Source organism: Microtus pennsylvanicus, chromosome 1 (genome assembly GCF_037038515.1).
Source record: "Microtus pennsylvanicus isolate mMicPen1 chromosome 1, mMicPen1.hap1, whole genome shotgun sequence".
In the NCBI taxonomy this organism is placed as follows: Eukaryota; Metazoa; Chordata; class Mammalia; order Rodentia; family Cricetidae; genus Microtus; species Microtus pennsylvanicus.
In genome coordinates this window covers 36,309,616-36,331,084 of record NC_134579.1, presented here as the reverse complement: position 1 = coordinate 36,331,084, position 21,469 = coordinate 36,309,616, and the positions used below count along the sequence as shown (strand labels likewise).

General features: G+C 47.5%; 1 protein-coding gene across 2 annotated transcripts; it reads left to right on the top strand.

Moving 5' to 3' along the window:
- The first annotated feature begins 1,424 nt into the window (after positions 1–1,424).
- Positions 1,425–20,649, top strand: LOC142843641 (interferon-induced GTP-binding protein Mx1-like). Of its 2 annotated transcripts, none has more exons than XM_075961343.1 (14): positions 1,425–2,084; positions 4,966–5,157; positions 8,224–8,416; positions 9,176–9,313; positions 9,931–10,085; positions 10,318–10,456; positions 11,868–12,066; positions 12,819–12,897; positions 13,915–14,037; positions 14,345–14,486; positions 15,801–15,959; positions 17,060–17,136; positions 18,324–18,578; positions 20,101–20,649. In XM_075961343.1, the coding sequence occupies exons 2-14, from the start codon at positions 5,056–5,058 to the stop codon at positions 20,326–20,328; spliced, it is 1,989 nt and encodes a 662-aa protein (XP_075817458.1). In that variant the 5' UTR covers positions 1,425–2,084; positions 4,966–5,055; the 3' UTR covers positions 20,329–20,649. The 2 variants fall into 2 exon arrangements, with proteins under 2 accessions (XP_075817458.1, XP_075817468.1); XM_075961353.1 differs by having other exon boundaries at positions 1,748–2,021; positions 20,101–20,648.
- Positions 20,650–21,469: the final 820 nt, after the last annotated feature.

Here is a 21,469-nt window from a genome sequence, read left to right as displayed (position 1 = left end):
GCTGGGTCCATTTTATAAAATATTGATCAGGAGACAATATAGCTTTAACCTGTGCTTGCTCATTGTGTTAGGGTTCTGGTACAGGGGTCCACACAAAAGGAACAGTTTAAATGCCCCCCAGTACTGAGGGCTTTTCAATTAAATTCTGCTGTGTTAGGATCCTCTGGGATGGAAACTCCTGGCAACCCTTGTCTTTTGAGTCATGTGTGTTCCAAGGACACAGTGCTCAACATATTTATGTATTTATTGTCTAAGAATTTCATATATGGACATGTATTCTGACTAAATCCACCTCATTCCCTCACCACCAATTTTTGAAGTACCATATACCAACTCCATTTTTAAAAATACTCTCTGAGTTCTATTAAGTACTACAGTATGTGCAGGGGTGAGGCCCATCTTGTGGAGCGTGTGGAGCCTTTTAGGGGCTGTACCCTGAAATAAAGCAACTCTCCCTCCATAGCAACCATCAGTTGCTAGGCACTCCTCAGCCAAGGATGAGACGTAATGAGTTCCTCCCTGATCTGTGTTGGATTTTGTCTGGCTAAATCTCATGCATGTAGCCACTGCTGTCACGAGTTCATGAGTGCAATGGCCTTATCATGTCCAGAAAGTGCAGTTTCTCTGCAACCCTGGCTCTTACTGTCTCTGTCACCTCTTCCGAAACAATCACTGAGACTTCTGGAAAGGTATGATAGAATGTCCCGTTTAGAGCTGAGTACCCAACAGTTTTGAATGATGAGGAACTGATAATTAGATCTTAATATACATACATCTCCATACAAAACTAAGGTACAAGCACAAGGTTTATATTTACCATCTGCTATCATGCAGATGTCAATGGGTGCTGTGCATATGACCAGGAGCTCAAGCAAAGGAAGATGACAGGCAGGTAAGAATGTGTCCAAAGAGTGCAGGGATTGTTTGCCAGCTGGTTGTGGATCTATCTGAGTAAGGGATAGATGGCTTTAAAGGTGGCTACTGCTATGGAAGGTTCAACTGAGACCTTCACACCATGTCCTCTTTCTGAAGAATTGGGTTATCTTTCACCCTGACAGTCCCTTGTTGCTAGGCTCAGCAGAGAATTATGTACGTTTATACTCTGCATGGCCCTGGGCAGTAAGAACACGGGCAGGTAGAGAGAGCTGGAGATTCAGCTTCCAGCCTGGGACATAGTCTTAGCCAGCATCTTGGTTACTTTTCTATTGCTTTGATAACACACCATGACCAAGGCAACTTATAAAAGAAAGTGTTTAATTCGGTTTACGGTTTCATGATGGCAGAGTAAAGGAACCCCCCGAGAGCACATGACTTTGTCCATAATCATCACACACACACACACACACACAGAGAGAGAGAGAGAGAGAGAGAGAGAGAGAGAGAGAGAGAGAACTGAACTTTTGAGGTGGGTGGGGACTGGGGATACTCTGAAGTTCTTTCAGGCCAGGAATTAACACAACTGCTTGCAGCTTCTGCAGAATGTCAGTCAGTGTGCCTGGGGACTGGCAGGCTAGGCAGGTGCTGATTCTGTCAACCACAAGGGCTCTCACGGATCCCAGTTCTTTCCCCCATGTACAGGGTTCCTTTTCCCCGTGTCCCCCTTCCAGCCTTCTGCTAGCGTTGCCCCTTACTCTAGGCATGGTCACCTTCCTAGAATCACCGATCTCAGATCCATTTTTCCCACTCCTTTCTTTGAGTCTGAGCCAGGCATGATGATCTGAGCCAGGCATGATGATCTGAGCCAGGCATGCTGTTCTGTTTCTCAACACAGACTGAATTGAGTCAAGAGGAGCCAAAGAGAAATGAAAGTGAAACCCAAGTCTGAAGTGACTGGGAAATGCAAGAGAAAGAGGACCGAGGGGTATGGACTATAGCACAGCGCTGAGAGGCATCTGGGCTCACTGAGTCTGCCTTCCCTGTTCACCACTCTGCCCTCAGCCTGGAGACAGAGGTCAAGACCCTGTGACAGGGCCCTGCTCCTTCAGTGTCTGTCCTGTCGGTTGCCAGCGCAGGCAGCTCAGGTAAGAGCTGCAGCAAGCAAGTCCCTGGGCTCTGAGGAGAGGCACTCACTTCCCTGAGCTGAGGTAAGTTCTTGGCAGAGCAGGGGTCTGTTGCAGCTGGGCATGCCCCACTTCTCCCATGAAGGCCAGCACCTGTCACCTTCAACAGCCTTGCAGGAGCAGGGTGCTAAGCCCTCAGGACCTGGGATGGTTTTTCTCTGGCCTCCCCTGCATGGGATTGCTCTGTATAGCAAAGGGACTTCAGTCCCCTTCTTCCCTTACACAATAGGGGTTTGTTTCCATTCAGGCTATGGGACCCCTGGACTGCAGCTGGGGCAGGGTCTGGTATTGGCTGGCACTCCTTCATCACAGCAGTCTTTGGGGGCTGATTGTCAGGGACTGAACCGACCTGAGGGAGTGAATATGGGGAGCAGAGTCGGGCAATATTATCTCGTAGGAGGTGCCAGTGTGAGCACCAATAAGAGTCCGGTAGGAGGCCACCATTTCTGTTAATCTTCAACCAGAACAAGTCAGAGGCTCGCTGCACACACAGGGAGGTCTGAAGGGAACAAAGCAATGGAAAGGGGGAGGTGCAGGGTCTGAGGCTGAAGTAAGAACTAGAGGGGACCTGCTACCATTGACACAGCTTATCCTGGTAGCCATGGAGTGGTGGCCCAGTGGAAAGGGAAGGCTAGTCAGGCTGTGTCCAGCTGAGAGGAGGTTAGGTTGCTGGAACAGAGCTGGGCTGGTCCTGAGGGAAAACAGGCAGCCATCTGCAATTTCTGTGCCTTAGGTCACAGCTAAGAGCCCCTAAGGGTGAGTTTTGTTTCTGAGATCAGTTTGTGGCAGATGTGGTTGTAGTGGGGAAGGCCATTTCACTAAGTTTCAGTTCTCCCCCCAGAAGGGGCGGAGCCAATGCTGTTGAAAGAGGTCCGAAGTCCTGGCAGCTGCACACTCTAGCTGAGCCAGGGATGCTGAGTATAGCACAGGATTCTGTGCAGAACTAGGGGATGCCTTCCTTGGATATTTGTAGACCCTGGTGAGCACTGCAGGGCATTTCTTGGTGCTATTACAATCATGGGGACAGTGACAGTTTGTGTGTGGCATGGAGGAAGTCTGGGATGTAAGCTCAGGCAATCTCCCTAAGTTTCAATTCTCCCTGGGAGCCAGCACTGTTTAAAGACAGGGAAGCCCAGAAAGCCAAGCACTCTATCACTATGAAAGATACTGGTTGGTGAGTGGCAACCAGGACTAGGGGACATGCCCTAGCTCAGGGCTAGGGGATACCTCTGGTTTTTTTTGTAGATCCTGGAGGGCACTGTGGGACATTGCTCAGTGCCATTAAAATTAGAGGGTCAGTGACAGCTCAGGCAGTTCCTGGACTAGACATGGTAGGGTCCACCCAGCTGCTGATTTCAGGGGGCAGTCTGAAACAGTGAGCAGCGTGGGGATAGGACTCCGCCCGTTTCACTGTTAGAGCCTCTAACCACTCTGGCAGCAGGAGAGGATGGGTGGGAGGAAGCCAGGTGACCCAGGGGCAGACTTTGAAGTGCAGGCCTTGGGGGACTCTGCTGGAAGGGTTGACAGAGGATCTGTGTAGAGAAATCTACATTCCCAGGGTCTTTCCAGTCCCCAGACAGGAGATGTCCTGGGTGGTCTGAAGTCCTACAGCTGCTCAGAGTGCAGGTTGTCCCACAGGCCTTCCATTTCAACTTCAGGGGGACATGGAGGGCAGGAACCTGGGAGAAGAGAGGACTCTTGAGTCTTCCTGTCGCCACCTTAACACCCAGACAGGCCTGGGAAGGCTCCCACTTTTATCTTCTCAGTTTTCCTGGACAGACAGGGTAGGGGGTGGTTAGGGGCTCTAACAGTGAAAGGGGCTGAGTCCTATTCCCATGCTGCTTCTGTTCCAATTGGCCTGAGGATGCTTTCCCAACAGGACAGAAATCCAGAGGAGCCCCACCATTGGGATCTTTGTTCATAATAAATGATATATGTCACCTGAGGGGCATTGGTAAATACCCACTGCCTTCTATATAGTGGAACTGTTACCAACCACCCCAAGGACAGCACAAATGGGTGCAGGCCTGCTTGGATAGAAATGTTTAGAGAACACCTACCTGGTTATTTGTGTATGTTTGACCATTACCTTTAGTTGAGGCAGGAACCTGCATGAAATGTGGTAGGGCTTCCTTGATGGACTCTCTGCAATAGGCCCTGCAATGCAGAAGAGTTAGGAGAAGATGTAGAAATATAGATGCCTTGTTCATCTACCACAAATGGGGTAGTGCTGGAGCTGGGGATTTCCTCCTTTTGATTGGAAAGAGATCTAGATGGGCCCATGTGCTCATCTTGGACTGAAAGTATAGCTGGCTACCCAGGTCACTGAATGAGCGGAAGTGGGTGTGACCCCTGAGGTTGCTCTGCCTCTGAGACCCATCAAGTCTCAAAGGTAACTCAAGAGACTTGTACACACTTGTAGCTTGCAGACACAACCCAGGGGATACATACCAGAGAAAGAAAAAGAAGAGAAAATAATTCTTCAAACCCTGTTGTAGAGTAGTCGTGTGGAATCTTTGTCGTGGGCACAAGCCCTGGAGACCAGTGATTGCACCTGGTAGTCCAGTAAGACTAACTGAGACAGCCATGGAACAACAGCCAAGGCTCAAATTGAGAATGAAGGGGCCTTCATTCTAAAACCTGAGATCTTCTGGAAATAAGAGGTCTTTTCAAAGGCAGGGGAGATAAGAATTGTGTCTGGACAAAAATTATAGGTTGACAGACTCCATGAGTACCTTTAGAATTACTCTTCTTTTGTGGTAACTCTCCTAACTCACACAAAGAATGTGTTTCACCCCCTCTCTAGAAGAGGAAATGATGAGGTGCTGCTGGATACACAGACTCCTGGGGTGGACAGAGAAGATATGGTAGTTCTTAATATTGGTGTCTCTTTTGTGTTTCTTAGTCAAGGATTCAACCAGTGGCAACACTTCCAGAATCTTCTGAATCAAACCCTTTAAGTCCATTGCAAATCCACCCGGAAAAAAATACAAGTATGAGTTCTTCCCAGAAAGCCCATCAGAAAGAGCTGACTTCTGCATCCAGTCATCTGGAGCCACAGAAATATTCTGATGCTTCTAATGACAGCCAGGCAATGGTGAGCTGCTACCAAAAGCCACTCTCCACGGGACATGTGTCCACCTGAGAAAAGGCTGGATCTGCACTTATGAGTAGGGTTGGGTGCTAGAAGAGAATGAGGCCTGCTGCTTCCCTGACAGAATGGCTTTCTTGTCTTTTTGGAGCAAGATGGGGATCTTGGTCAGCTGTTTACTTTGCTTGGGTCAATGTGAGAACAATGGGCTAGTTCCTTCACTCAATGTTGTCAGTTATAATCTTGGTCTGGGAAGCTAAGGGGTTATTGGGGACTGGCAGAGCCCTGAGTCCTGAATGTGATATACTGTTCTTTCTCTATATGGTTCAGTCTCCAGTTATAACCCCTGTGAGGTCTTATTGTGACATTATCTCCATGAAGAAGTCATGTGGTTCATTTTCTTGTTGAGTTTTGAGAGTACTTTATATATTAAGGGACAAATCTTTGCTCAGATGCATGCTTTGTAAATATTCTTTGACTATGGCTTGTATTCACATTTTTCAACCAGGTGTTTAGTTCTGATAAAATTCCACTTATTGATAAGTTCTTTTTATTAAATTTGTCTGAGATAATTTCTATAAAACCAGGGCTGTGCTGGCTAGTTTTAAGTCAACTTGATACAACCTAGAGTAATCTGAGAAAAGTGGACCTCAATAGAGGAAATGCCCTTTCTTGTCCATGCTCTATCACGTGGTGATACCATTTTTCAGCATGGTATATTCACCTCCTGCTTCCTCAGCATCTGGCTGGTGACTCTGCCTTCCTTCTTCCCTATGCTTTCTTTTGGTCTGAAAGTTCTGCCTAACCTCCTCCTGCCTAGCTATTGGCCATAATAGTTTAATCTTTATTAAGTCAGTGAAAGCAACAAATATTCACAGTGTACAAAAAGATTGTTCCACAGCACCACGGCTTCTTATAGGTTGCTTCTAGCAACAGTCAAGTTTTGACTTGGAGACACACTAGCAACAGTCAAATTTTGACTTGGAGACACACTAGTCCCAGGCATACTCCAAAGCCATTTGTACGTAATACTTTTTCCATTTCTAAAGATACTTTTACTGGATATATAATGGTGGCGTTTTGTCAGTATCCTAAAACACTGTGGAATGGATATATAGCTCACAGATTTATGTGATTGTACATAAATCCTTGTTCCCTTTCATTAGACACTTTTACTAGATATGAAATATGATAGTGTAGCCAGGTGGTGGTGGTGCACACCTTTAATCCCAGCACTCGGGAGGCAGAGGTAGACAGATTTCTGTGAGTTCGAGATCATCCTGGTCTACAGAGCAAGTTCCAGGACAGGCTCCAAAGCTACTGAGAAACCATTTCAAAAAACCAAAACCAGGGCTGGAGAGATGGCTCAGAGGTTAAGAACATTGCCTGCTCTTCCAAACGTCCTGAGTTCTATTCCCAGCAACCACATGGTGGCTCACAACCATCTGTAATGGGGTCTGGTGCCCTCTTCTGGCCTGAAGACATACACACAGACAGAATATTGTATACATAATAAATAAATATTTTAAAAAAAACCAAAACCAAACAAAAACAAAAACCCCATATGGGTGTCTTGTAAGTAATCCTAAATCACTGTAGAATGGATATGAGTTCAACATGTGATTAGTATGTATAAACACCTGGTTCAATTCCCAGCACTAAAAAATAAGTAAATAAAAGTCACCCCTTTGTCTCCACACTTGTGATCTTTCTATTAAAACAAACAAAGCAACAAACAAAAGCCATCTGTTAAGCTGGTCTTTGCTCCTCTCAACCTAAAAAAAAAAACTACACACACATAGTGTGTATTTTGTCTGCATGTGTATATGGGTCCCATGTGCATGCCTGGTACCTGGGAGGTCACAAGAAGGAGGTTTTGTCCCTTGTAATTGGAGGTACAGGTGGTTACCACATGTACCAACATGTGGGTGGTGGGAACCAAAGCCACATCCTCTACCAGAGCAACGAGTGTTCTAAATGCTGAGCCATCTCTCTAGCTCCTCTAACTACTTAAATAAATTTACTTTTGTTTTATGTTCATATGTGTGTACCTGCATGTATTTCTGTGTGCCACAAGTGCGTGGTGCTTGAAGATACCAGAAGAAGGAATTGGATGGCCAGAGTTTCAGACGGTTGTGAGCCACCTGATGTGGGTGCTTGGAGAAGAACCTGGATCTTCTGCAAAGACAGAAAGTGCTTTTAACCTCAGAGACATTCCTTCAGTCCCTTTCTGGCTAGTTAAAAAATACCTTTAGATATGATTAGTTTAGAACAGTTTGATTCTAATGGGCCATGCCTGAGTTTTGTTAATTTTCTTAGATCTTTATGGTTGTCATTAAGATTGAGGAACCCTAGGATCACGAATTATAGGCTCAATGTAGAAAAACATATAGTCATCCTCCTGAATATTAACCTTCATCAGGCGATGAAAAGAGACAGAGACAGAGTCCCACATTGGAGCACCAGACTGAAACCCCAAGGTCCAAATCAGGAGCAGAAGGAGAGAGAGCACGAGCAAGGAACTCAGGACCGCGAGGGGTGCACCCACACACTGAGACAATGGGGATGTTCTATCGGGAACTCACCAAGGCCAGCTGGACTGGGGCTGAAAAGCATGGGATAAAACTGGACTCTCTGAACATAGCGGACAATGAGGACTACTGAGAACTCAAGAACAACGGCACTGGGTTTTGATCCTACTGCACGTACTGGCTTTGTGGGAGCCTAGGCTGTTTGGATGTTCCTTACTAGACCTGGAGGAAGTGGGAGGTCCTTGGACTCCCCACAGGGCAGGGAACCCTGACTGCTCTTTGGGCTGACAAGAGAGGGGGACTTGATTGGGGGAGGGGGGGAAATGGGAGGCAGTGGCAGGGAGGAGACAGAAATCTTTAATAAATAGATAAAATAAAAAAAGATTGAGGAACCCATGTTTATTGTTTCTTCAAATATTTTCGTCCCATTTATCACTGTGTTGAGGATTCTGACACAGTGTATAACTGTCCTTGAACCCAGCAGCCTTGGCTGGAGCACTCCTGTGGAGCACAACCTCACTCTTGCTTTGCCCTCATCTAGGACTCTGTGAACAACCTCTGCACGCAGTATGAGGAGAAGGTGCGGCCCTGCATTGACCTCATCGACTCCCTGCGGGCCCTGGGCGTGGAGCAGGACCTGGCCCTGCCTGCCATAGCAGTCATTGGGGACCAGAGCTCAGGGAAAAGCTCTGTGCTGGAAGCACTGTCAGGAGTGGCCCTCCCCAGAGGCAGCGGTGAGAGCTCCGTGCTTATTGCCTTGCTAGACTGTGGGACCTGGGGCTCAAAAGATAGAAGCAGATCCCCTCCCAGTTTGGGCACACAGCAGAATGAAGGTCAAGGTGGTCTTCCTCCTTGGCTTGAGGGCAGACTTTCTTCTGTGCAGTCTAGCAGTTTCTTCCTCCTCTCACAAGGGTACCAGTTTTAGGGTTTGGGCTTCTCCCATGCAGCTTCCCAAGCATTTCATGAGCCTAAGTTACCTCCTTTGAAGCTCTTTATCCAACAGTCACTGTAGGTGTCCAGGCGCCCAAACAGGGGTGGGGGTGGGGGCAGCTTTCAGTCCATTGCACGGCTCCATTGTACATTTTGTGAGTCACTTGAAATCTGCAGTTTGCAGAAGCCATGACTAAGTGGGTCAGGTTCCTAGACCCTTCCTTTGAGGTGACACATTCTCTTTGGAGAGGAGACTGGTGTCCAGGTTAGTGTTGCTGCTTAAACTCCATGACCGTGGTGGTCATCAAGTGCTCAGAAAGAGGTCAGAGCAGACATGGTCCAGGGACCCAGTTTAAATGTCATGGAAAAGGCAGGAGTTGGAAGGAGACCATAACAGGGGGCAGGATAAAGTAGGCTGAGGGGCACAGTAAACAGGATGTAGGGGTGGGGGGGGGGCTGGAGAGAGATGTCTGGTACCCTAAAGGTTCCACCAAGGTCCCCACAGAGCTGAGGGTGCCATACTAGGAGGAGAGCACTGGGCTCACAGGGACCGCATCTCCTAGGTATCGTCACCAGGTGCCCACTGGTGCTGAAACTGAGGAAGTCGGAACCAGGAGAGGAGTGGAGAGGCAAGGTCATCTATGACGACATCGAAGTGGAGCTCTCCGATCCCTCCCAGGTGGAAGAGGCCATCAACAAAGGTCGGTGTCCCATTGTCCCGTATCCTCTGACTTCCTGTCAACCCTGCCTGGAGTCGGAGGAGAAGTGTAGAGTCATTCTGTCAGGACCCTGTTCCAGCACACACACAAAAAGGAGACCCCTTCCAACCTGCTGTCACCCAGGACCCCCGGACAGAAGAGACTCTGTATTCCTTCTCAGTGGCTGTGGCACAATACCTCCCAGGATGCCTTTCAGGAGGACATACTTTCTCTCCTGGATTCAGAGGGCTTTTGTCTATGGTGACCTTTTCCTATGATCCTGGGAGGAACATTATTATGGCAGGGACAGGTGTTGACAGAGAGAAGCAGAGTGCCACAAGAAAGAGCCAGAAATGAGACATATGGACCTGTCCCCCAGTGACCTACTTCCTCTAGCGGGGTTCCACCTTACAAAGTGTCTAGAAGCTTAAATTATGACCAGCTGGGGACCAATCCAACTTTTCAATACAGGAACCTGTGGTCATGCATAGCCAAGACATGCTTTCCCAGAATTCCCTGGAAGAAGATCCCCTCCATCTATCTAGTCTAGATTCCCTCAGTCTATTCTCCCTATCCCACCCCACAAAGCTTAACCAGGCTTCCTTTTCCCCCCTCTACAGGCCAGAACTTTATTGCTGGGGAAGGGCAGAAAATCAGTGATAAACTCATTAGCCTGGATGTCAGCTCCCCAAATGTCCCAGACCTGACCCTGATTGACCTGCCTGGGATCACCAGGGTGGCTGTAGGCAACCAGCCTGCAGACATCGGACGGCAGGTGAGACTCTAGACTCCACTCTGACCCACACTGGGCTGCAAGGGGCACTGGAGTATGTCCAGGGCTATGTCTAGGAGGGACCTTGTGGAGGCGAGAGTGAGACTGAATGGCCAGGATTCACTAAAGAGGGGTGCAGTCCATGGAAGCCAGAGCCTGAAGCAAGTGGATGGCCACAACCATCTCACTCTTGGTCCGTCTTCATAACTAGGAGTCACCATCTCATTTCTTACAGATCAAGACACTCATCAAGACGTACATCCAGAAACAGGAGACCATCAACCTGGTGGTGGTCCCCAGTAATGTGGACATCGCCACCACGGAGGCACTGAGCATGGCTCAGGAGGTGGACCCTGACGGGGACAGGACCATAGGTGAGGAGAGTGGAGATAACAGTGGTGTGTGGGTGCCAGTGGGGACACATCCCCTGAATCCAGATGGACCAAACTCAGCACAGCCAGGATCCCACTGAGGTGGGAGGAAGTGAGCCCTTCATCTTGTCTCCCTGGTAGGAAAGGCATGAGGAGTCAGAGGTGGGCAAGCGTGGGGAGGAAATCATATTTGCTGAGACTCACTGGCTGAGGATCCTTGGTAAGGTCCACACAGAGGGAAAGGATGAATAGCTGTTGTCTCTCTGTGTGGTGGCCATGGAGAGGTGCTAGAAAGGAGCCTGCAGCTGATCGAGGGACTGAACTGTGTCTCTGTGTACTTTGCATGGATTCTTTAGCTACCCTCTCTATCTCACAACGGATTATGTCTTAGGATTACTATTGCTGTGATAAAACACAATGACCAAAAGCGAGTTGGGAAAGAAAGGGTTTATTTCCACCTACTCTTCCAGGTAACAGTCTGTAATAGCTTGAAAGAAAATGACCCTGAAAGGGAGTGGCACTATTAGGAGGTGTGGTCTTGTTGGAGATAGTGTGTCCCTGTGGGGGTGGTCTTTGGGGTCTCTTTAGCTCAAGCCTCCCTCAGTGTGACTGTCAATCAACTTCCTGTGCCCTGCAAGATATAGCACTCTCGGCTCCAACACCACGTCTGCCTGTCAACTGCCATGCCCCCATCAAGATGATAATGAACTGAGCCTCTGAAACTGTAAGCCAGCCACCTCAATTACATGTTTTCTTGATTAGAGTTGCTGTGGTCATGGTGTCTATTCACAGCATTAAAAACCCAAACTTAGATGCAGTCTGTCACTGTAGAAAGTCAGGGCAGGAACTTAAACAGAATAGGAACTTGGAGGCAAAAGCTGATTCAGAGGCCATGGAGGAATGCTTCCTGCTCTGCCTGCTTTCTTGTAGACCCCAGGACCACCAGCCCAGGAATGGCACCACCCACAGTGGTGGACCCTTCCCCACCAATCACTGATTCAGGAAATGCTCTACAGGATTGCCTACAGTCCAATCGACGGAGGCATTTTCTTTCTTTTCTTTTTTTCTCTTTTCTTTCTGTCTTTTTTTTTTTGATGGGGTTGTTTTTTTTTTTTTTTAAGACAGGGTTTCTCTAACCCTGCCTGTCCTGGTCTTGGATCTCCAGTTATAGACCAGGCTGTCCTTGAACACACGGGGATTTGCCTGCCTCTGCCTCCCAAGTGCTGGAATTAAACTCATGAGCCATCATGCCTGGTTGGAAGCATTTTCTTAATTGAGGTTCCCTCGTCTAAGATGACATTAGCTTGTGTCAACTTGATATAAAACTACTCAGCACAGATAGGCAGTAGCCCTTGGCTGCTGGTGGCTGGTTCTCACCACTCTGTGTTCTCCAATCTCAATGCCTGTCCTGTAGGGATCTTGACCAAGCCTGATCTGGTGGACAAAGGGGCTGAAGACAAGGTCGTTGATGTGGTGAGGAATCTCGTGTTCTCCCTGAAGAAGGGCTACATGATAGTCAAGTGCAGGGGTCAGCAGGACATCCAGAAGCGGATGACCCTGGCTGAGGCCCTGAAGATGGAGCAAGACTTCTTCAAGGAGCACCCACACTTCAGGTGCCCCCACCATACTGTTCCATGTAGTGAAAATGGCTAGTCAAGAGCAGACCTGACATGAGGAGTGTGTGTGTGTGTGTGTGTGTGTGTGTGTGTGTGTGTGTGTGTGTGTGTAGTTTGTGCATGCACATGCACCACAATGCTCATGTTGAGAACAGAGGACAACTTGTGGGAATTGGTTCTCTTCTTCCATCATGGTGGACCAAGGGATTGAACTCAGCTGGTAAGAGTGGGAGGGAGGCACCTCTACCCAGTGTATGAAGACCTGAATCTATATGCTCTGTGTATATTCATGTGCATAAGCATTAATGTATGTACTCATACGTGTAGACTACATGGATGGGTGTGTATATGCTAAAATTTGTATTATACATGGAACCGTGTGTGTGTGTGTCTACTCACATGTCACACACAGAAAGATATGTGTGTATACTTGTGTGTCACACATAGAAGGTGTGTGCATGTGTGTTCACATGGTGCTATGATAACATAGCTGTGGTTGTGTACATATGCTTTATGGAGAACAGATTTTACTCTGATTATTAATGTGCTGAGGGGGATTACTGCAGCCCATTGTGGAACTATCCTAGCTGGTTCCCCTGTATTACTGTACAAAACCATCTCTGGGTTCTTCATGAGTACCAATCACAAGGTTCATCGATAGTTCCCAAACTGGCCCTGGCCTCCCCACAGCAGACTGCAGACTTGTGTTTTGGCCGAGTCTAATGGGACCCTCTCTCCTATTCCCTCAGTGTTCTTCTGGAGGATGGGAAGGCCACAGTGCCCTGTCTGGCAGAGAGACTGACCACGGAGCTCATCGCACACATCTGTGTAAGCCAGGGAGGCTGTGTCTTCATCAAGCTAAGCTGGGACTGGGATGGTTCTGGGCACCCAAGCTGGTCAAGATCTCTTTGCACAAACATGCTGTGTTTGGGAGTCAGTCATTCCAGCATCTGAAGGCTTTGCGCTGGCTCCTGCTGCTGTCACCCTTAGGTTCTGGGTGGCACAGCTGTGAGACCCTCATTCTGGAATTGATCTCGAGAGTTTGAGTTCAAATGGCCTCTTCAGATAGAAGCCACGTTCACTTTCTCTGACCTGGTGGAGTTTGCATCTCAAACCCCTTAGTTCTCAACTAGGGTGTTGAGAATACTCAGCACATGTGGATTTAGTGTCCATACCTGCTTGAGGACTGCTGTGGAACGAACCCAGCAGTGATCTTCTTCCCCTGGGCTCTTCCTGAGTTCAAGGTCTTCCTGCGGCCCCCAGTATGCAGGTGGAGATCAGGGCATCTGCAGGGCACCATGATCTTGAGTGACCTTCTCTGGTCCTCCTTGATGCAGACAGAGGCAAGCCTGCTCTTGCTGAGTTCTGTGCCTTGAGAAATCTGGGGACAGCAAGCTGTAGAGATCTGTTGAAAATAACACAAGAATTGAAGGATCTCATGTTAGTTCATCTGTTCTTGTCTCAGAAGCTACTAGAAGATGCTCTGTGTAGGGTCTCTGCAGAGTTCATGTTTAGATGTGTAAGGAACTGTCTCTGGGTGGTTCTTTTAAGCATGAACCATATGTAGTGGGCAGTTTTACAGAGTTGTATACCCAGCGCAGGTGTGTGGAAAGGGTGTCTCTAAGGCACCACTGTGCACCAGGGAAGCCTTCAAAGGCTGTCAGAATGTCACAAGCATGGGCAGGAAATCCTGTCTGCCAAGGTTCACTGGTCGAGGAGCCATGGGAGGTCCACACAGATGAGGGGATAGATAGTTTGTGTAACAGACAAGATTCTAAGTGATCGGGGCCTCCTCTGCATTCCCTATCTGTATGTCTATGTCCCATTCATTTCTTTTTACTTCAGAAATCGCTGCCACTACTGGAAAATCAAATAAAGGAGAGTTATCAGATTGCAGTAGAGGAGCTGCAGAAGTACGGCGCAGATATACCAGAAGACGACAATGAGAGAACCTTCTTTCTAATTGATGTACGCTATCACTTGCAACTTGCCATGGAGGATTCCTGCATCACTATCCTACAGGAATCTCTTCTGTCTCCAGTCTCCCAAGATGGACAGAAACATATTCTGTCCATCGCTAGTATTACAAGAGTGACCAGCACTAATGGATGAAAGCAGGGGAGAGCTGGTGGGGACTGGGGAGCACGGAGGGAAGGAGAAGGATTTCCTGGTGCCAAAGACAAGTCTCATTACTACTTCATGTGGCTCAACAACCCTCATGGTATGAGCTTCATCTATCCACCTGATCGTTGTATGTGAATTATCTCCTTCACAGAAAATTAATGCCTTCAATAAGGATATCACCGCTTTGGTACAAGCACAGGAAACCATATCAGAGGGAGAGAGTCGGCTGTTTACCAACCTGAGAAATGAATTTCTTAAATGGAATTATTATATTGAAAAACATTTTGAAAACAGTGAGTATCCATTTGGATTAGTGTAATTGATACTGTGGTAATTTGAATTTGATTGCTACAGTCAAAAGAACGTCTTGCCTACAGTTCAAAGTCAAGGCACCAGAAGATGAGGAGACTGGTGAGGGCTTCATCTCTGCTCCCAAGATGGTACTGTCTAGCTTGGTCCTCATGTGTAGAGGACCAAGTGTGGAGAATGAGAGCCAGCTTCCTCTGGCCTCCATTGTGAGGACACACATCCCATCTGTGAGGTGAGGCCAGCATGCCCTGGTCACTCTTTAAAGGCCTATCTTTCAATGTCAACACAGTAGGGATGAAGTTCTACTTACGAACTAGGGGGACATGTTCCTTCCACGGCAGTGACTCCAGGAAGCATCATGAACCTGGGATTTGGGGGAAACTTTAGTGTGTTATGCAGGGGATCAGAATGGCTGGAGTGTGGACACAGGAGCCATATTTGATCTTCTTTGAGTCACAGACCCCAAACTGTTTCTGTTTCTTAAGGATATCTAAAGAAAAATGCGGGTTAATCCCAGTTAATCATGGGTTGTAGAAGAATCTATTCTCCTTGAATAGAGAGAAGATGGACTTGGCGTATGGTTTGGGTAGATGTGGGCAGACAAAAAGCACAGGCACAATGTAGAGGGCTGGAGAGAGGAAAGCGTGTGAAGGACTGATTTCGATGACAGCGACCGTTCCTCAAGAGGACAGAAAGCGGTCAGAAACGGGCAGTTTGGGTCACAGCAGAGATCTGTGATTTGCTAGAAGTCGCTGGCATGCTCACTGTAAATAGGTGAAACTGCACATGAAATGCCAGCCTATACCTTTCCCACGGAACCACTTTCCCTCCCAAGATAGGAGAGAGGAGCCTTGGGCAGGCTCTGCTCCTGATGGGATGTCTCTCACAGAAGTTGTTCTGGAAGCAGGGAGAGGAACTAATCATTTTGCTTCATGTACACTTGGGCCTTCTAGGTGCCTGTCTGCTTCCGCTGCCTCCTTCTACAGTGCACTTTGACCCTTCTTCTCTGGTCAAATGCAAATGGACTCATAAACCTTCTCACACAAGGTTGTTTCCTGGTTTCCTCTTAATGTATTCTGCTGTGGTCTCTGGCTCTGCATTTCACTTTGTCTCAGCTGAGAGAAGTGACCTTTGACACAGTTTTTTTTTATTGTAGTTTTATAGGAACATAACATTTTTTTCGTTTCATTTTTTTTTCTTGGTACTCATCTTTTCAGAAAGACCAGAGTTGGTTTTATTTCTTTTAAAAAAAACATCCTGCAAGATGGTTTCTGTAAAAACAATACTTTTAACCCTAGGTTCTGCTGAGATATGCAGCCAGATCAAAGTTTTTGAAAGTCAGTATCGTGGCCGGGAGCTGCCAGGGTTTGTGAACTATATGACGTTTGAGAACATCGTCAAAAAGCAAATAAAAGTCCTAGAGGAGCCAGCTGTGGACATGCTGCACAAGGTCACTGGTGAGTGCACACAGCGTCCCTAAGGAACACTGTACAAGGCCACGGAGGTTCGCTGTCAGAGGCCTCCCATTCTCTTGGTTGGTCCTCTCTAAAGCTGGGTTCTTGCAACCCCCTCAGACAATCACAGAACCTGGGCCCAGGCTTCCCTGACCTTGTGTACTGGGTGGAAATCACAGAGGAGGCAGAGGGTTTGTCACTGGGACTGGGGTGTAGCTCCCTCCTAGCACAGAGCTGCAGTGAAGAACCTGGTACCACAGTTGACACTGGGTGTACGCGAGGAAACGAAGGCAAATGGAAGTTTTATTTTTAAAGGCAAAAATGGGTAGGATTACGTAAGATTTCAGATTACAGTGACTGGAGAGGTGGCTCATCGAGCAAAATGCTTGTCTTGAAAGCATGAAGGCCTGAGGCCCATCCCTAGAACCCACATAAAAGCTGAGCGTAGCAACATGCACTTATGATCCCAGCACTGTGGAGCCAGAGATGGGGACGTGGGAGGGGGGGCGCGATCTGAGGCTAACCAGTCAGCCAACTTGTTCTACTTGCAAGCTTCAGGCCAGTTAAAAATGTTGGATAACACCTAAAAAGAGGCATCAGAGGCTGTGCCCTCGCTTCCGTCAGGTGATCATGTCTCCGACCCGTCCTGCATGACACCTAGGCTTTAGTGGCTTAGATGACAAATTCCACAGACAGAAGTGGATTCTCCAGAGTAAAGGGGCTAATGTTAACTTTCCGACTCCCCTAAGTGTCTCTTGGGTTTATTTCATGTAGATGGCTGGTCACTTCGGGCTCACAGACAGGAATGAGATAGAGGTGACAAGTTTTAGACAAGGAATTTCTGTATTTATAATTTGCTAGAAACATCCTTTGAAGCTAGTTGCGGTACAGGGTATAATCCATGCCAAGAGATAGCGAGGATCAGATACTGACAGAGTTCCTCAGCCACAGAGCGCACCCTCCTCTTTACAGGGGGGAGAGGATAAGGCAGAGGGAACAGAAAGGAAACTTTTTAGCCACATTAACCTCACTCCCCCAGTCCCAGTCTATACAAAGTACCGACGGTCTTGTCAATATTAAACGTTTTTCCCCTCTTTCTTCAGACATGGTTCGAAAGGCCTTTATAAGTGTATCTTCAAACAATTTTGGTGACTTTTTTAACCTCTTCAGTGCTGCCAAGGTAAATCAAACTACATATTATTTTTAAAAGAATAATAGATAAGCACGATTTCTTTGTTTGAGACCATCCTAACCCCCTTGTGTCTGTTCAGAGAAATGAAGACTCAAGTTTATGTGTGTTTGTGTCTTCAAGACAAGGTTACAGTTCTTCTGGTTAAAGCAGTCATGAGACGGGGAAGAAGGGGTGGGGGAATGAATTCAGAGGTGAGATATTGAAACCCACGAGTCCAAAGAGCATTGTTAGGCAGGAGCATCGTTCTGTGCAGAGGAAATGAACCTATTCCTGATAGCCCACAGGCACATGAAATATAATAAAAACCCGTCTGCCACTCACGAAATCCCTTGACAGATGTTTATCTGTGACCAGTGTGTAGCAAGGGCAGCTTCATGAAGGGCTGGCTTTGGCTTACAGTTTAAGGGAATACAGGCCATCATAGCAGGGATGCTGCTCAGCTCTTCCTCCTTTGTATTCAGTCCAGAACCGCGAGCCATGGGATAGTGCTGCCCTCAATAGGGTGGGCCTTCCAATCTCACTTAGTCAGACCTCTCTGGAAACACCCTCCACAGTGATTCTAAATCCAGTCAAGCTGACAGTGAAGACTGACCATTACAGCAGGTGGCGACCCACGCCCGGCTCAGGCTTCCCCTGGTTTCCAGCCTCCGCTGGTAGGGTGGCATGAATGAGCTAGCAGGGGGTATAGGGGCTGTTCCCAGCTGATACCTGTGTTTGTTCTTGGGGGGTGGCCTGATACTTGTGGATGGACCAGGTGTCCTGTGATCTTATTCTGCATCATGTGTTTCTTGACGGCTGTTATAGTAAACTTCTAGTCAGACTATATCTGGATCACCAGCCCACAAATAATGACACAGAGACTATTAATTATGAAAGCTTGGCCATTAGCTTAGAATTTTCTCCAACTAGCTCCTTTAACTTAAATTAATCGATTTATATTAATCTACATTCTGCCACCTTCTCTCTGTACTGCCCTTTCTGCTTCCTCAGAGTCTGACTGACAATTCTGCCTTTCTTCTTCCCAGTGTTTTCTCTGTCCCCGGAAATCCCACCTAACCTCTTTCTGTCTAGCTATTGGTGATTCTGCTTGTTATTACACCGATCCTAGCAACGCATCTTCGCACAGCGTACAAATATCCCACGACAGGCTGGTGACTGTTTTTCTCTCCTTGCAGTCCAAAATTGAAGATATCAGATTAAAGCAAGAGAAACAAGCTGAAGCGCTGATCCGACTTCACTTCCAGATGGAGCAGATTGTCTACTGCCAGGACCAAGTTTACAAGGGAGCCTTGGAGGAGGTCCGAGAGAATGAAGCCAAGAAACAGAATAATAAAGTGTTAAGCCAAAGTATTTTTCAACATAATTCTCAACCTCCTCAAAAGGACTTGTCTGTCACTGAAATGACCCAGCACCTGAATGCCTACTACCAGGTAAGTGTGGGAATAGTCCAGAGCCACTAGGTTTCCAAGCCACTCCCTCTTCTCCAGTGTACTTTTCTGTGTAGTGTTTTGTGTGTAAATTAACACCAGCAGGGATTCCTTCTGCACAGCCAGTGTTAACTGACCTCCAGAAGCCTCAGCCACAGGGTCATCTGGTAGTCTCCAAAAAACCGCTTCTCCAGTACCAGCCCCAGAAAGACCCAGCTCAGTCGTGGGAGGGCTATATTCCCAGTCTTGTGTTTGTTGTGTTTTAAACAGACATTGTCTTTCTGGAGTTTTAGCAAAGTTCCTAGGATTTTCTTGTACATCTAAAGTCACTTCAGATCTTTATTTATTTATTTCTTTAAAGGTGACATCTCATTTTGTTAGCCTAGGCTGCTTTGGAACTTACAAGGTCCAGGATGGCCCCAAACTCCTGGGAGTCCTCCTGCCTCAGACTCCAAAGTGCTTCAGAATTTCACTACACTTCTGACCCTCTAGACTTCTTAACCTTCAGTGTCAAGCAGGTTCAGGTATTGGCATAGATCCTGGAGACTGTTCTGGCCCTCACTCTGAAAGGCCCTGTGGCCATGTGCACCGCTGAGCTGTACACTGGGTTTCCTAGGTTCTGTGCTGCTCCGTAGGTGGCCTTTCTGTATGTCAGGGACAGTGTGTCCCCTTAGGGTAGTCCCCGAGTGCACCATGTGGCTTGGCTTCCTGGCACACTATGACTTACTTATCTTCTTTGTACAACACAAGCCTTTACATGTCAGCTACTGTTTGGTGCAGCAATTGAGAGACATTAGATACCTTTGCATTGCCACCATGCCCTTCCAGGACTTTCCATCTGCCACAAACAGCATTTTCTCCATTAAATGCCCGCTCTAGTTCTCTCACACTCCCCAGCTGCCATCTTTATACTTTCTATCTGGGAGTCTGCTCACCCCAGGGACCTCTTCATAGTATAATCACATCTGTGCTTCCTATTGCCTTATTTCTCAGAGCATAATATCAAGGTCCCTGCATGTTGTAGAAGTGAGGGGTTTGTGTCTGCAGGCATCAGCTGTTCTTTCAAGCTGTGGTCCTCTTACCTAAGGTGTCTAGGACACCACCCTGTCTCAGGACAGGGAGAGTTGAGCAGAAAATCCTCTCATGTAGAAACTAACTTTCTTCAGGCAGCTAGCCCAGAACTCTGCCTGGCACAATCCTGCTCCCTGTCACTGAAAGCTCTGAGATTTGATGAAGACAGATGAGTGATTCTGTCAGCAGAGATCTGCCATTTGGAAATGGAGTTGGGCTTTCTGCGGACCATCTTCCAGCTCATTTTACCCCTTCCTATTGAAGGGAAGCTGGTAGGGCAGAATCCCAACAAACTGATATCTGTCCAGGTCATGTTCTACTTGCATGCTAACAGGTCTGAGACCAGGCCAGTTCTGCCCACCTGCTAGGGTCTTCCCCTTTGGAAACCTGGGTCTATCTGGCACTCACGGCTCTTTCCACTTTTAACCCTTCTGTGTCCCGTCCCTTCTTCTAGGAGTGCGGGAGGAGCATTGGGAGACAGATCCCCCTGATCATCCAGTTCTTCACCCTACAGACATTTGGGAAAGAGATGGAGAAAGCCATGCTTCCGCTCTTACAGGACAAGGCTAACTGCAACAGGCTCCTGGCTGAGCGGAAGGCTACCACAGAGAAGAGAAAGTTCCTGAAGAGGCGGCTCTCAAGGCTGGACCAGGCTCGGCACAAGCTTGTCAAATTCTCCTAATAGTGAGGCTTTCCCGTCTGCCCTGTATGTCTGTGGCATGGCATGGAGCGAGCAAGGGTTTCTTTGAGGGAGAAATACCTCAGCCCTGCATTCCATCAATGTTGTATAGTCTGAACCTTCTACTTGTTACCATTTGGAGTTAGCCAAAAAAGAAAAAGAAAAAAACCTAACAACGACAACAAAACTCCAACAAATAAACGAACAAAAGCTCCAAAACCCTTAGATTTTCCATTTCTGTCACATAAAGGAAGCTGCAAGGGGTTAAGACAAGAGACCTAGCAATGTGACAAACTTTAGAAATAAATCTGTATCTGCTCATGTACATGCGTGCATGTGTTTCTCTCTGTGTATATCTGTGTTGTGTAGGTTGAAGACACAATCTTGGGTGTCGATCCTTAGGTGCCTTCTACTTTTTGAGCAGGATCTCTCTCTGGCCTGGATCTCCGCACCACCCTGTTTGCTAACCCCAGCCTCCAGGAGAACTCTAGTTTCTGCCTCCCATCTCACTGTTACTGGGGATAACAGTTGGGGGCCACTGTGTCTGGATTTGTATGTGGGTTATGAGTATTTGAACGCAGGTCCTTATGTCTGTAACAATGATCCATCTCTCCAGTCCTACAAAAGGGTGTTTTAAAAAAATTATGGACCACACCACTGAAAGTGAGAACCTAGAGGCTTTAAGGCATCCTTCTGCGTCTCAATTTTCCTTCGAGCATGACAGCCAAGCACAAATGTGCATAGAGAATTTAAACATGAAGCCTGATCTGGAAACCTATATCAGCCTTGGCAAGACCTGTGAGCAGAGTGGAAGGATGGGCATTTGATAAAGCTGCCAGAGAAAGCTACATAAATTTACAGATGACTAAGAACAGCTCTGTCCACAAAGCTTCTCAACACCTCCACCTAGTGACAAAAATGTGAATCACACCTGCAAAGATACCCACAAATAGCGGTGAATTCCAAAACAAAATCAAAAGGCAAGTGTCTCCCTGGTTGTGATGTTAAGTTGGGAGCGTCACCCCAGTCCCTGGCATCCATCCCAGCCCTCCTTCCCCAGGACCTGGCAGTTGCATTGGTCTGGACTCCAAATCCCAGCATGCCAGGTTCCGATCCCTCCCCAGGGGATGGGGTCAGTACCACT

Excerpts from the sequence above, each read along its gene's own strand:
- LOC142843641 (XM_075961343.1), top strand. The coding sequence starts at position 5,056 with ATGAGTTCTTCCCAGAAAGCCCATCAGAAAGAGCTGACTTCTGCATCC. Across the intron at positions 5,158-8,223 it reads CTAATGACAGCCAGGCAATG|GACTCTGTGAACAACCTCTG; the intron begins GTGAGCTGCTAC and ends GCCCTCATCTAG. Across the intron at positions 10,086-10,317 it reads CTGCAGACATCGGACGGCAG|ATCAAGACACTCATCAAGAC; the intron begins GTGAGACTCTAG and ends CATTTCTTACAG.